Source organism: Peromyscus maniculatus, chromosome 1, assembly GCF_049852395.1.
Source record: "Peromyscus maniculatus bairdii isolate BWxNUB_F1_BW_parent chromosome 1, HU_Pman_BW_mat_3.1, whole genome shotgun sequence".
Lineage (NCBI taxonomy): Eukaryota > Metazoa > Chordata > Mammalia > Rodentia > Cricetidae > Peromyscus > Peromyscus maniculatus.
Window position 1 is genome coordinate 135749607 of NC_134852.1, and position 15813 is coordinate 135765419.

Below are 15813 nucleotides of genomic sequence, written 5' to 3' on the forward strand. Positions count from 1 at the left end.
GCAGACTGCCTTCAAGCCCTCGCAGGCTTCCCATGGGAAAGCCTTTAGCACTTCTCATACGCTATATTTCCCTAAATCTTTATTTTTGTTTCAGTTTTTCTTGTGTATGTGTGGTGTGCCTGTGTGTGTATGCATGTGTGCATTTGTGTGGGTACAATGTGTGTGTGTGTGTGGAGGGGGGGCATTAGTTGCTTGTGTTTGTGGAGGCCCAAGGTTGATATTGAGGATCATCCTGGCTCTTCTACCTTATTCAGTGAGGCTGGGTCTCTCGGTTAAGCCCAGAGCTTGCTGATATAGCTGATCTCACTAGCCAGCTTGTTCTGGGGATCCTCATCTCTACCTTCTGAGGCTGGAATTAGAATCAGCCTTCCATTCTCACCTGGCACTTATGCAGGCTCTGGGAACCCAAAACCATTCAACCATTGACCCATCTCCCCAGACCACCCTTCCTTTCTTTTCTTTCTTTCCTTCCTTCCTTCCTTAAAGCAAAGGCTCTCTCTCCTTTTAAAGGATTTACTTACTTTTATTTTATTAGTGTTTTGCCTGCATGGATGTCTGTGCACCACATACATGTAGTGCCCCTGGAAGCCAGAAGAGGGCAGACCTGGAGTTACATTACAGACAGTCGGGTGCAGCAAACTGAATCTCAGTCCTTTCTGAGAGCAGCCAGTGCTGAGCCATCTCTCCAGCCCCTGTAGCCTATTAGATGTAAGAGTAGACCTTAGAAGAGGAAAGAGGAAATCATCTAGAATTCTAGTTACTTATTTTCAGGACTGGGCATTGAACTCAGGGCCTTATGCATACTAGGCAAAGGCTCTCTACGCCTCAGCTCCAACCTGCTTTCAGTATTTGACCTCTGCTTTTCATCCTGTGGCCTGCCATGCTAGTCCACCGATGCAGGTGCCTCAGAGGCCAGAAGCGGGCATCAAAGCCCCTGGAGCTTGCCTTCCAGTCAGTTGTAAGTGCCCGACATGGGTGCTGGGAAGCAAATGCAGGTCCTCTGTAAGAACCCCATGAGCTCTCAAACATTGAGCCATCTCTCCAGCCCCTCATCGGAGAAATTATGATACCATGGATACCTCATTCATGCTTGTGGAAGTTGTGGACTTCACAGCAAATTTCTGGGAAAGATGTTGCCAGCTTCAAGGGAAAATGGCCTTTGTGCTTCTGAGCATGTTGCTAACATGCTTTCCAAAGGAACTAAGCCATTTTGTGTTCTACTCAGCAAGGCCTTTCTTAGATCCTTTAAATTTTTCTCAGGCTGTTGGGTGGAAGGAATAATATTAATGTAAATTAAATTGCATAAACACACACAAAGTGCAACACGAACTCTTATACTTAGACAACAGAACAAATAAGTTGTTCTCAATGGTCACGAGGTAGAAGCACCATCATTCTCCTGGGACAAACAAGTCCTTTGTTCTAGTTCCTCGTAATGGAATCTGTGGCCCAGGCTTTCTGTGCCTGTGGGATTTGCACGAGTCACCTTTTTTCTCCAAAGCCCAGAAGGGAGAATGGAATGCCAGGCCTGCCCCTTCATGCTTGGCATTTGCTCCAGATCTTCTCAGGAAGCCATCTGGTGGGAAGGGAGTGCCAGCTTCACCAGGGAGCCATTTGCTTCTAATCTCCTTATTAATTGCTCTGGGAGCCTGAGACAGATTAAATGCTGCATCACAGAATGACTGCTTCTCTCGAGCACCTCCCCAGCACTTTGCTGTACTGTCTTTGTTCTAAGACTAGGCTTAATGACCTGGCTGAGGGACAGTGACACTTAGTGGTTAAGACAGTCTACCTCTGGGCTGCTCTACTTACCAGCTTCCTGATGTCGAGCCAGTGTCCCAACCTCTTCGGGTCTCATGATCTCATCTGACATTGAGTAATAGCGGTGTCTATTTCTAGGGGGCTGCGCATTGATACATGTTCCCAGCTTGGAGCCCAGTGCCTGGCACATGCTAAGCCCTGGTCACAGGTGCAACCCATGGTGATGGTGATCATGGTGCCAGTGATAGCAATGGTGACAACAGTTAAGTGCACACTTTTATGACAATGAGTAAACCTTTCAGTCACTCACCTGCAGTTTACCTCTCCTTACTTTATTGGTTTATACCAATGAGAATAATAGCATTCCTCTAAAGCAAGAATTACTCAATCCTCAGCACCAATAAAGTACTAATATAAAAAAAGCAAGCCTTTGGTCAAATCTGGCCTGCTGCCTGCTTTTGTAAATAAAGATTTATGGAAACAGTAATGCTGTTTAATTGCCTATTACCCATGGCTATTTTTGCTCTATAGTGGCCAAATATCAGTGCCAGAGACCTTGTAGTCTTATGACCTTAGGTATTATACAGCCAATAATACTTACTGTGTGGCCTTTACTTATCCCTGGTTAACAAAAGTGGTAGTGGGGGTTCAGGAAGGTACCTCCAAATAGAAGCTAGCTGCAGACAGGGGCTGACTAGCATGGTAGAGCTGTAGCAGCCAGGAGCTGACCTGTGAATGCAGAACTCTGCTCTTGCCTGTATCCCCACCTCTTTCCCCTTCCTGACAAGAGGAAAATAGAGGGAGCAGCTGAATAGGGGTAGTTTAATGAGGGACACCGTGAAGATAGATTTGCATGTGTATTTTTATCTTGTACTATATTTCCATATGCACCAGATTTTACACACATGCATTAGTCTGCAGTGGTGGGTCTAAAAAGCTGTGTCCTGTACTGTACATTATGAGTGGCTTAAGCTCATTTTCAAGGGTAATTTTGACATGATTTTCCTCTTACCTGATGACTTCCGATGAAGACATGACTCCCTCTAAATGGTAGTGGTGAATATTATCTACATCTAGAACAAAGTAAAACTGAAGTGTCAGATCCTAACCACTGACAATAAATCCTAAGTGCAGATAAAGCCCTTCTCCAGCCATAAATGGAGGGAACGTGTTCTATTTACAAAAGCTCAGCGGGTTCACGTCTCTTTTCATTTCCCCAGGCACACATCTGTCCTCCAGAGTGAAGCACACACATAGCATTTACATCTGGCCTTATTTATTGCTCTGGAGCTGATGCAGGCAGGTCACCTTGCAAAGTGCAGAGAAACACCCCTTTCATTTTGCAGGCGGTGTATATTGATATTAATGTCACCTTCTTCCACTTCTCTCTCTTGATTGTTGTAAGGATAAATGAGCTACAAGTAGGAAGACACATCGAGATGCCAGATGCAGCAGGCAGGTGCAGTGGAATCTGAGTACATTCTTTCTGTTTTTGCCAAGAAGTGGTCATCATGGTGCTCCCTGCAGGAGAGAGAGGCTTCTGGGTGTGAGGACCCAGCCAGCTTCTAGGGAGGTTAGATACAGATGCTCCTAATTAGAGTGCATTATCTTCATTGGAAGATAAGCAAATTATTTTCCAATTTAATGAATAAAGATACTTCTAATTAACTCCAGTAGAGAGATGTACCTTCAAGTTTTAAAGTAGTTAAAGTCTGTGTGACCTGCCTTCAAGTTTTGTTTTAACTGTGTTGAAATTTTGTTTTGTTTTATTTGTATGTGCTTGTGGTGTGGTGGTGGAACACAAGACCTTATAAATGCTAGACAGACTCTGCTCCCATTAGGCCATTCCCCAGCCCATAATGGAATTTTAGGAGAGGAAAAGCAAACCCAGTCATCATTTGGACTAACTTGCCTTCATTTCATTTTATTCATTTCTTAGTACATGGCTCTAGCTGGCCTCAAACCCACAGCAATCTGCCTACCTCTACCTTCCACGTGCTGAGATTAAAGGCATGCACCACCACATCCAGTTTGTACACAATCCAGGAGGCAGCTATGCCCCAGAGAGCCTTGGACTTAGCAAAAGTTCCAGATTGCTCTGTGCTCTCCCAGAGCAGAGCCTCAGTTGGTGTGACTGGTAAAGGAAGGACCTTGCTAGACTTAGCCTGCTCGTTGGCCCCTAACTGCCCTCCTGCTCCCAGCCTTGCCCTGGGCCAGCACTGTCACCACTGTGGCTGTATCCTAGTTTTGACATCCCTGGCCTTGAGCCCATGTTGTTGCTCAAAAACCCGGAGCGAGCCAGATATTGAGGTAAATGCTGAAAGATCAGAGAGACAAAGGAACAAGCCACAGCTACTTCTCACCTCTGACTGAAAGCCTCTGAGTCCTCCACTGAAAGGAGTCCAGCCGAAAAGGGCTTCTAGCTCCTGTCTCCTCACACCTTATATGCCTTTCTCTGCCCAGCCATTTCACTTCCTTCCTAGTGCTGGGATTAAAGGTGGGTGTGCTTCCCAAATACTGGTAGCAAAGGCATGAGATCTCAAGTACTGGGATTAAAGGTGTGTGCCACTACTGTGTGGCTCTGTTTCTCTCCTAGACTGAGTCAATCTCATATAGTCTAGGGTGGCTTTGAACTCACAGAGATCCAGACAGATCTCTGCCTCCCAAGTGCTAGGATTAGAAGTGTGTGCCACCACTGCTTAGCATGTATGTTTAATCTAGTGGCTTGTTCTGTTCTCTGGTCTTCAGGCAAATTTTATTAAGGTACAAACTATATCACCACACCATGTAGTCTCTTTGAGCTCAGACCCATCTGGGTCTGCTTTGTGTGGGCAGACCAGACTACTTGTCATATCATCTTCTCTGGCCAGCCCAAGGAACTGCTTGGAGTCCACAAGCTGACAGCCAGAGCAGGTGTGGTCAATGGCTTCTGGAGTGTTCTCTCTAGGTCCTGTCCCAGAACATTGAGTTTCATGAGACCATGATTAAATTAGTCCAATAACTATATCTCCTGGCTCTTAGACCCTAGTCTCTTTTTGGTTGACTTGATTTGGTTGATACTAATGCTCCAAATATAAATTAGTAAACTGTGTGTGTTGGGGGGTCGGGGGGGGGAGGAGGATAGGTGCCTATGAAGACCAGAAGAGGGCTCTGAATCCCTGGAGCTAGAGTTACAGGTGGTTGTGGACTGCCTGATATGGGTGCTGGGAATTGAACTTGGGTCCTGCAAGAGAAGTATGTGCTCCTAGCCATTGAAACATCTCTCCAGCCCATAAACTTTATTTTTTAAAGCAAGTTTATATTCACAGCAAAAATAAGCAGAAAGTACAGAATTCCTATATAACTCCATCCCCATATAAAACCACCCTCATACTCATTTTTGTGATACTGGGGATGAAATCCAGGGCCTTGCTCAGCACAAGCCTTCCCCACCATGGACACTCCGTGTCCCAGTACCTTATTATAGGCTCTTTAAAATCACTGAATCCTAAGTAGTTCGTTGTCTTGAGGTGGAAGGAAAACATACACTGTCAGGAAAGCTGAAGGGGGTTGTCTGTGGATCAGAAAGCATGCTGAAGTTTCATATTGGTCCCTCCTGTCCTGACATTGCATCTGTCTGTCCCAGGGCAGGTGATCCAGGGCAATGCACAGCATCAAAGCTCACAAACAGGATTAGCCCCACTTTGCCCCTCTCTTTGAGTATCAAAAACAACTTCAAGTTCCTGGGGCTGAGATTCTGCTGGGCTGTTTCTGGGCAGGATGCCATCCCTGGTGTGACAGTGTACTGAGATTCAGAGCATGGTGTTACATATGGCTCCAAGGGTCTAGCCCTGTGAACTCAGGAAAAGAGAGAAGATTGGATTAAAGGGTCATTGTAAGCAGAGCAGAGGTGTTACCTGGTTTCTGTTACTGGAACCAATTCCTGAAAATATCAGTTTATACAGGAAATGTTCGTTTATGCCCGCACAGTTTGGGAGGTTTTAGTCATGCTCTCTTGGCCCATTGGTTTTGGACCTGTGCAGCAGCAGCAGCATGGTGGGAACATTTGGAGGATGGTACTCACCTCATGGTGGCCAGGAAGCAAAGAGAGGAGGAGGAAGGGCCGGGTTCCCAATAAGACTTAACTTCCCTCCACTGGTCCTTACTTTCAAAAGGTTTGCCACCTTCCAATAACCCCATAAGCTGGGACCAAGACATGTGGCATCTTGGTCACTTTTCTTGGTGCTGGGACAGAATACCTGAAAACAACAACTTAAGGAAGGCAGGGTTTAACTTTGGCCCGTGGTTTTGTGGTTCAGTGTGTCAGGAGAGGCATGGGAACAGGGGTGGCTTTGTCTAGCAGCATTCTTCGATGAGGCCTTGGCTGTTCACACGCATGTACCAGGAAACAGAGAACACGGGCGGACCCAGGGGTGGCTCTAACTTTCAAGGCCAACCCCCTGCTTCTTCCAGCCAGGTCCTACATCCTAAAAACTTAAAGCATGACATATGGACATCCAAGACTCAACTTTAGCAGCAGGTAACATGAAAACCATCGAAAACAAACCCCTTTTGTCTGAGCCTTGTCCCCATCTCCTCCCTCTCACTCCACGGTCACTGAGCCTGTTGCCTCTGCCTTCTGAGAGCTCTTACCTAATAGGACCTGTGGTTGTGGCAGTCACACAGAGCCCCATGGGAGTCAAGTGGGGCAGTTTAGTAGACACACTGACAAGAAACGATGACTTCTGTTGTAGATTTCAATACCAAGGCAGTCTGTTAGGAGCTCTTCTAGTGGACATTCCCATCACAGGTGTGAAAACATGCTTTTGGAAAGTGCGTTTGCAGGAGATGATGCCTCCTGACATTACGCATACCTTCAAATGCAGGTCTAAGGCTTTCAGAGAAAAGCAACGATTCTCTCTGAAATCGCCCATTATGTGAAGAAGCACATGTGATTACTGCTAATTCACTTCTGCACGTCACCTGAGCTGTGAGTCTAGGGTTTGCTGCAGCGCCTCAGAATGCACCCACCTAAGTTTATGACTATGCAGACAGCAGAAGGCATTTTTATGGAAGGCGTTTTATGTAATTCCAAACAATTTAATAGAAATGTAATTCGACAGGGAAAACTACAGTCCCTTGGCCCTTTCAGAGTGCAGATAATGGCCCAGATTAAAGGGCTGGAGGTTTGTTCATTATAGTCAAATACTGTGAGTGTGTGAATTACCATTTTCCTTGCCGTTGGTCCATTTCAAAAGTGTGCCATTTTCCCATTATAATAACAGGCTACATTTTCTTAGAATCATCTCATTATGATTGGTCCTGTCTTTCTAGTTTGCAAATAAAAAGCTTTTGTGGTGATAAACTGGTTGTTCCCAAGCAGCCTTAATCTCTGCTTCTGCTTTTGAACTGCTACAGGTCAGGCCCTGCGGAAGGTGGAGAGAAGTCGGTCCTGCTCTCGAGAGAGAAAGGAGGTAACTGCATCCACTGCTGTTTGCAAGAGCCTGGAGATGGGAGGGTGTGAACAGGCATTCTGTGACCTCCTTCTCCTTTCTCTTGAAGAAGAAGGTTTCCAGCCCAAATCCTAGGCCAAGTGAGAGCTGGCAGCTAGACACGTCGACCCATTGTCATTTGTAATGATCTTTCACTGAGCACATTGACCAGTATGGCGTAATGCTAACTCCGGATTTCAGCGGCTTGGAACAAGAGCCATGAGTCTGTGAGTCAGCAGTCTGGCCTTCCTTGAGAGTCTTGCTGACAGGCCAGGCTCCCCTGCTCTCAGCTAGGGCTCGCTTGTGTCTGCAGGGCTTGCTGGGTGCTAGTCAAGGTGCCTTGTTCTCTACATGCTGTCTCCATCTCCGGCCATGGAGTGCCCAGGGTCTAAGGAGGGGCACCAGCTGCAAGAGCTCCTGAGTCTTGGGTTTCCAAAGAGTACAGAGTCACGGTCATCTTTTCTAAGAATTTAAAGGGTTGTTGTCTTTCAACCTCATCTGGGTCTAGGAGCTTCCAAACAAGCCATAAGGCAGGATAGGTTACAGTGTGGGGAAAATAAACAGAAAGAAAGGGGGGTAGAGGGGGGATTGGCTTTTTCTTTTCTTTTCTCTCCTGAGACATGAAGTCTCAGCCCAGATTGTCAAATAGTCTATCTAGAACTTGCAATAGAGCCCAGGCTGGCCTTGTACTAGAGACCCTCCTACTCCTCTTTTTTTTTTTGTTTTAAATTTATTTTTTTATTATGTATAGTGTTCTGTCTGCATGTATGTCTACAGGCCAGAAGAGGGCATCAGATCTCATTACAGATGGATGTGAGCCACCACATGGTTGCTGAAAATTGAACTCAGGACATTTGGGAGAGCAGCCAGTGCTCTTAACCTCTGAGCCATGTCTCCAGCCCTCTCCTACTCCTCTTAAGTTCTGGACTTACAGGTGTGTTCCACCACACCCAGGACCAGGCCTCACTTCTTGTCTTTTTGGTTGTGAGCCTAGCCTTTAATGGTTAAGCCATCTCTCCAGCCAGGGACTCACTTTGACACAGTACTTGACCATTCTTGAAAGCTGCGCCACTGAGCCTGTTTGCTCAGGACCTCGGCACTGGGACTGAGGATAGTGTGACAACAGTTGCTATGTGTGCTGTGTACTTAGAAGAGCAGTGCCCCAGGACCTTTGCTCTCCAGCGTGAGAAACATCATAAGGTAGAGAAAGTGGAGAGAAGAGCAGCAACCAAGTCTCCTAACCTGTCTGCAGAATCAAGAAAGGCTCTGTTGGGCTTGAGAATCAGTCAGCAGGTTAAACATATGCCCCGATCTTCCAGAGAACCAGAGTTGGGTTCCCAGCATCCACATAGGCTGGCTCACAACCACCTGTAACTCCAGTTCCAGATCTGACACTCTCTCCTGGCCTCCACAGATGCCTGCACTCATATGTGCATACCCACACAGGCACACACATACACATAGTTAGAAATAAAATTAATCTTAAGAAAAAAAGAAAGGTGGATAGGCCTATAATCTCCCCTCTTTGAAGGTCGAGGAAGGATGATTTGAAGTTCAAGGTCAGTCTAGCATGTATAGCAAGACCTTGTCTAAGGAAACATGAAAGGAAAGAAGTCTTTGTGGAAAAGATGATAGACAGGCTCCTCTTAAAGAATAAGCAGGAGTTTTTTAGTCCAAGGAAACAACATGGTCAAAGTCAGAGAGACATGCATAAGGAAAACACAAGACCTTTAAAGCTCAGGTGGGCAGGAAGTGGCATAAGGACCACATGTTACCATAGGGCTCTTTGATCAAGTCCTGTGTTCCTGGCGGCCGGGGGGTGGGGGGGGGCTGTATTTGATGGAATAAATCGAGCTTCCTGTTCTTTCTCCCCCTGTCCTCTCTTAGCAACAGAACCTCTTAATTGCTACTTTCCCAGCATCTCCATTGTGCCAATTGCCTGAGAGCATTTCAGATCATTTCTCTTCTCAAAAGTGCTTGAAGTGAAAAACAAAACACAAGGCTGTTTATCTCAACGCCCAGGTTGAATTCTGAAAGATGTTTAAGATGGCTTCAGGCCCTCTAAAAGAGAGGGTGACGGTTGACTGTCTCAACAGGCTTCCAGTTTGGTTTGAAAAACAAAGAACAAAGCTAATAGCGCATTGCTGGACTTTTTCCCTGGTCCCCGGAACTTGGCCTCCCCAACCCTGCCTCTCTGTTCCCGTCCCCTCACTAGTCGGTGGCACTGTGTGCATTATGCAGACTGCCAGCCGTAGATCAATCCGTGTCACCATGAAAGGTAAGGCAAAGATAAGCTGTCTCTTTGTCAGAGCTGCTTGGAACAAGCAGCTGGGGACGGACAGGTGACATGTTCTTTCTCCAGTGAAGTTAGTTCTGTGGGCCACTCCCTCCCCAGAGGGTGGAAATGCCATTTCCACCTGGGTCAAATGAGGACTGTGCCTTCCTTGTGTGGGGTCACAGGCTTGCCAGTGAGGGGTGTGGGGGTCCCCATGAGCTTGCCAGGCCACATTCAACCTAAAGTAGTGCTGTGTTTGGCTCCTGCCCTATTGAAGTTCTCTCTCTCCTATCTCTCTCCCCCTTTTTCTTCTTTCCCCTAAGTATGTGTGTGGTATGCATGTGTTTGAGTCTATGCAGGTACATGTGTGTGGAGGCCCGAAGTTGAAGTTGAGTGTATTACTCGATTACTATTGGTCTTCACTTTACGTAAAGACAGGCTCTCTCCCTGAACTCTGACTTTGCCTATTTCATCTAGTCTAGCTAGCCAGCTTGCCACAGGGATCCTGTCTCTGCCTCCCAGGTATTGGTATTATACAGGTGGTTGCCACCCCTGTCGGGTTTTGTTGTTGTTGTTGTTTTGTTTTGTTTTGTTTCCAAGACAGGGTTACTCTGTGTAGCTTTGGAGCCTGTCCTGGAACTCACTCTGTAGACCAGGTTGGCCTCGAACTCACAGAAATCCACCTGCCTCTGCCTCCGGAGTACTGGGATTAAAGGCATGCGCTACCACCCCCCAACCCCCTGTCAGGTTTTGTGTTGGTTCTGGGAATCTGAATTCTTGTCCTTGCACTTGTGAGGCAAATGCTTTATTCACTCACTGAGCCATCTCTCCAGTGCCCGAACCTGTGATCGTCCAGCCTCTGCCTCCAGTGCTGGGTTTACAAGGTTATGTCATCACACCTGGCCTGTCTGGGAGTTTTGAGCTCTTCTGCTAGGTCTCTTCAGACTGGTTAGTCAAGCTCTAGGTGTGGATCCAGACACCTGAATTTATTAACCAATAGCAGTGCCCACGTGCAGATGAGGATGAGAATGGGTTTCTAGAGCATGAGGCAGCCCTGCCTGCTAATCCCCCATGTACTGTGCACAGCCTGCCTGGTACCCAGCCCCTCAGCCACCACTGACTCCAGATGCCACAGACAGAGATCCAGAGGGAGAATGATAAACAGCACAGAATACCCACATAGGCCTCTAGGCCCCAGAGGAAGGACAGGCTTCTTGGAAGAGGCGGGCTGAGCTGAGGTGCTGGAAAGGCCACATTTGGTTCGGAAATGTCCCTTGATGGCTGCTCTGCAGCAGCAAATACTCTCAGTTCAGTTGGTAAAAATATTCTTGGCCTCACCTCTAACGAGTATTCACGATTCCTGCCTGTAGAGATTATGTAGTTTATGGCCTCTGGTCATGAATTATTAATGATTTTGAAATTGTGGCCATTGTAGTTTACTCAAAAATCATTAGGAAGCAAATTTGTCATACGGTGCTTTTTTAAAAAGCTCGAGAAAAATCCCAGGGGAAAGAGACGTTTTTATTCACCATCTAACCTAACCCTCCCATCTCACAGTGGGCACACTGCTGACTAGGGCACATGGTGATGGGGACATGTCCTCCTGCTGCGCAGGACCCCTGCAGCTCTAAGAATTAGGGCCTCAGTGTACACTGAGGGCCACAGTGTAGGTTTCAGAGTCACATAGATGTCACAGCTGAGCAGGTGGCCTCTAGTCCCTTGAGCCCTCTGACTTTATTTGGCAATGCCATCCAGGAAGAGCTAGTATGCAGTGCAGCTACCTAGTTCAATTCCAGCAGCCTTTGCTCCATAGTGTCCCATGGATGTTTGGCTATCTATTGTGTTTATGTCAACAGGGAGAAAGCCCACAGTTACACTTCCTCTAGGGGTCTCCCTGGCACAGGCTGGGCTTTGGGTAGACTCTAGCCTTCCTACTTCCTGGATGGGTATCCCAGTAAGTGAGCCCTATTTAGGTTACCTCCTGAGCCTCCGCTCTTAACCACTCCATGAGCCTCTTGTGATAATGGACTGCCATCTTTTGCAGTTGATTGGAGATTCTAAAAACCACTCATCTGTAAGCTCACTTTGTAAAGGACTGTAAAAGCCATTTAACTCTCCCATTTAGAAACCTTAAGCTTGCCTGCTTGTGCATGCGTGCGCACTCTCACACACCATTCCTCTAGGTGCAAGATTAAAGGGGCCTCTCTCATTTCCCAGGCAGAGTCGGAGAGAACTGGATCTCAGGAACTAACCCCATCTGTCAACTCAGTGTGCCCCCAAGAGCAGGTTCACACTCCCTCTCCTTGCTCTCTTGATGCTTTTGGAATCACTTTTCCCTGTCTGGGAGCCCCATTCAGAGGCGGGGCAGGAGATGGGTGGGATAAAATCAGCTGTCCAATCAATATTTGGGAGAAGGGGCTGGGGATGTGGCTCCATGACAAAGCACTTACCTAGTATGTCTGAGGCCTCAATTTTAATCCTTAGCACAGCAATAACAAAAGGAATAGTTGAAGGTTTACTATGCTCCTGATAGTGGTCCTCAGTTCCCTTTTCAAGAGACAACCACGAATGTGTTCTTCTAACTTAGTAGTCATAGGTGCCCTGTTCCCACCCACCTACTTTCTCCTTGGTGGTTTTGTGTGCAGATGGGGCTATGTGTGCATTTGTGTGCATGTGCCTGCGTGCCAGATGATATCATGAGTGATGCTCCTCAGGTGCTGTGCTGTTCATCTTTTTTGTTTGTTTGTTTTGAGATGGTCTCGCATTGTCCTGGAATCTACCAAGTAGGCCAGAGAGCACCAGAGATCTACCTGTCACCTGCCCAGCACTGAGACTGCAAATCTGTGCTACCATAGCTGATTTTCTAATAAAAAAAAAAAAAAAAAACCATCAGTTTAGGGATTGAACTCAGGTCCCTGGGCTTGCAAGGCAAACTCTATACTAATTGAACTATCTCCCCAGTGAAAATGGGTGCATAAAGAAACCAGAATAGCCTCTCCATGGGTGAAAAGGGAAAAGGTTTATTTCAAATTGCCAAGGCTGTCTCCCAGGAAAGCGAAGAGAAGCAATAAGAGAAAGATTTCCAGGTTTAAATGGGAAGAGGAATAAGGGGGCTTGTAAGCTGGGTGGAGCTTGGGGGAGTCTGGAGACTAGTATTGACCTTGACAAGTTAATAGACACCACAGTTAGAAGTTCATGGAAGAGCCACATGTTCCTCTTGCCAGAGAAAAGGAGAATGATAACGTTTTTTAGCAAGCAGGAACTTTCTTTAAGTTCCTGAGGGAATAGGGGCCTTTGTTTAAATGATGACTTTTCTTGGGGGGATCAGATACCCAGCCTTATTTAACACAGTAGTGTGTGATTTAGTCTGGCTTCTCCTGTTGTGTTTTTGTTTGCTTGTTTGTTCATTTTTAGGGGAGGAAAGGGTTTATTTCAGGTTACACTTCCAGGTAGCAGTGCATCAATGAGGAATGACTTTCTTCTTTTAAGCTGTGGTGCTGTGGATCACTCCCAAGACATCCAGCATCTGCACTAGGTCCCAACCCCAACAGGTCTCTCTCTCCTTCCCTCCCTCTCTTCCATATCCCTTCTCTCTCCCTCCTCTCTCCTTCCTCCTCACTCCTAACCAGTCTTGGAAGACATCCTGTAGCAGGACGTGTAGACTGCCTTTGTTCTTTTTACGATGCCCTTCTCTTTCACCACGGATGTACTAGAACATGATCCTTTATTTGGAAACTTTGAGATAAATGTGTTTCATCTCCTTATGTCTGGAAAGTAACGCCATCCCAGTAGGTCCTGCAGAAGTGCCCATGATGCAGCACGTTCACCTATGCACAGCACATCATGAGTAGCATACCAAGTGGAGTCAATACAGGCTGCAATTGCATGTCAGCTCAGATTGAATTCGGGTGCTAATTCATAACGTGAGTGTGCTACTAATTCCTGGTAATGACTGCCTAGGCTATTAATGGTCTCTTACTATAATAAAAGTATTTTAAGGGATAATCTAGAGCAGGGACTTAATACACATGTGCTAAAGCAGCCAAAGGTGAACTCCTTAGACTAGAACAATTGTATCAAAGGGTATGTGCTTTATTGAAACAACATTTCCAGTCCGTCTGCTAATAGTGCATGAAAAGGGCAGCGTTCTTTTTTTTTTCTTCTTTTTATTAAGAGATTTTCTATTCGTTTTACATATCAACCACAGAGTCCCCTGTCTTCCCTCCTCCCACCCCCCAGCCTTTCCCCCAACCTACCCCCATTCCCACTTCCTCCAGGGCAAGGTCTCCCCTGGGGAGTCAGCAGAGCCTGGTACATTCAGTTGAGGCAGGTCCAAGCCCCTCCTCCCTGCACCAAGGCTGAGCAAAGTGTCTCAGCATAGGCCCCAGGCTCCAAAAAGCTGGCTCATGCAACTAAAGATAGGTCCCAGTCTCACTGCCTGGAGGCCCCCTAAACAGTTCAAGCTAAACAACTTTCTTACTTATCCAGAAGTCCTGGTCCAGTTCCAGCTATTGGTCCACAGTTCATGTGTCTCCACTAGTTTGACTAGTTGTCTCTGTACTCTTTCCAGTCATGGTCTCGATAAGGACAGCGTTCTTGATTGCTGACCAGAGTCAAGTGTGGCTGGCTTTGGCAGCACTGCCTCATCCAGCCCTTGATGGGCCACCCCAAGCTTCTCCAGGCTACTTGTCTCCTTGTGGATGGCAACAGGACAGTTTGCTTGAGAAGGACTTGCAGGCATGTCTAGAAGCTCACTTTTGGGAGCCATCTCTTAGCTCTTAGCTCAGTGAGAGTAGCAAGTCTTCTCGTAGGATCCCAGTGCCACCAACCGTCCAGCAACACACACCTCCTTCCTTCTCGGATTTAATTCTTAGCATCCTTGCAACTTGGTCTTCTGGGTGACTAAGAGCTGTCCGTCCTCTCTCATGCATGTAAGATCTTGTCTTTGGGGGTCGGGGGAGTGTTTATACTAGGGTTGAGGCCCAGGGAGAGAGTGCTTGCCTTGCATGTGCATGCCTCCTGGTTTGATCAGTAGCACAAAAGGAAGAGGAGGAGGAGGAGGAGGAGGAGGAGGAGGAGGAGGAGGAGGAGGAGGAGGAAGAAAACACTTGAAAGGGAAAAGAAGGAGTGAGCAAGGAGAGTGCCCGCTGTGTCACTAGAGCCTGCTGTGATAGTGGCCTCTCCAAATGCTCACTCTGGCAGGAAGGAAACCTTTGAGTTCTGATTTCTGGGCCGAGAAGAATGAAATCCCATTTTGGATTCAACTGCCAAATGCATTCCCAGTGTGAAATTAGCATTGTCCATCTTTCTGCACTGTGAGGTCCTGGTCTCTGCAGATTTTGAGAAATTGGCCAGCAGTGGCCCTTGGGACTTTAAACAGGGCAAGCAAGTCATGCAGCAAGGTAGGAAGCCTGTGACCACTGCAGGAGGGGCTCAGGGTTCTAGGTTCACTCTGTCGCTCAAGTAATTCAGCCTCTTTGACTCCACAGCTCCCTCTCTAGGGTAGGGATGATACAGAATTGGTACCATAGGGTTGATATGTATTCTGTAGGGTCCAGGGGATGAAGTGCTTTAAGCCATGTCTGTACATCCCCAGATCTCCATAGATGTTGAAGATTATAGTTTAGGGCTTACAGGGGGAAGGAGCATGTTTGGAAGGCAAATGCCCTCAAAGCCAAGATGCCGGGCTGGCCGGATGGTTAAAGGCACTTATTGCTAATCATGATGACCTGAGTTCAATCTCTGAAACCCATATGGTAGAAAGAGAGGATGGACTACCACAGTTTTCCCCGTGACCTATACACACTCCCACCCTCCCCCCACACAAATAATTGTGGAAAATTGTTTCAAAGCCAAAAGATAGAGTAGAAGTCTTTCTGGGAGAGAGATGAGCCCAGTGTTTGTTACCATGTACCACCAGAGAGCAGCCATAATCCTTCCTGTAGGATTTGCCTTACCTCTGAACCCCCAGATGCCCTGAGACCCCTGGGAGCTGCAGAGATATATCTAAAAACCCAGCCTCCCAAACCCTAGTTGAACAAGGGCAAGGCCAAGACTCATGTGCCAAGCAGCAGAGAGAATCAATTTCTGATAAAATGCCAGGAAGGAGATTGACATGTATAAAACCTTTCTGGTATCAGCTAAGCTCCTAGAAGAAGATTAAACTCTAGGAAAAAACCCCTCAGAGAGCTGCAATTTCTGAGCAGAAAGAGTCTGTTTTGGATAAGCAATGTGCCCTTGTACAGAGCATCATCAAAGTCTCCTCTATCCTCAGATCTGAGGCATGAAATTGCCTGTAACGCTTGC

At 46.9% G+C, this 15813-nt stretch overlaps 1 protein-coding gene across 6 annotated transcripts in view; it reads left to right on the forward strand.

Annotated features, from left to right (window-relative positions):
* Positions 1–15813, forward strand: part of Katnip (katanin interacting protein) — a 173879-nt gene that overhangs the window by 16856 nt on the left and 141210 nt on the right. For 4 of the 6 annotated variants that reach the window (XM_042283309.2, XM_076551986.1, XM_076551997.1 and 1 more), the window contains exon 2: positions 7159–7214. The exons of the other annotated variants lie outside the window; for them this stretch is intronic. In XM_042283309.2, coding sequence (XP_042139243.1) covers positions 7159–7214 — 56 coding nt within the window. The remainder of the gene's footprint in view (positions 1–7158; positions 7215–15813) is intronic. 6 annotated transcript variants of the gene reach the window in all.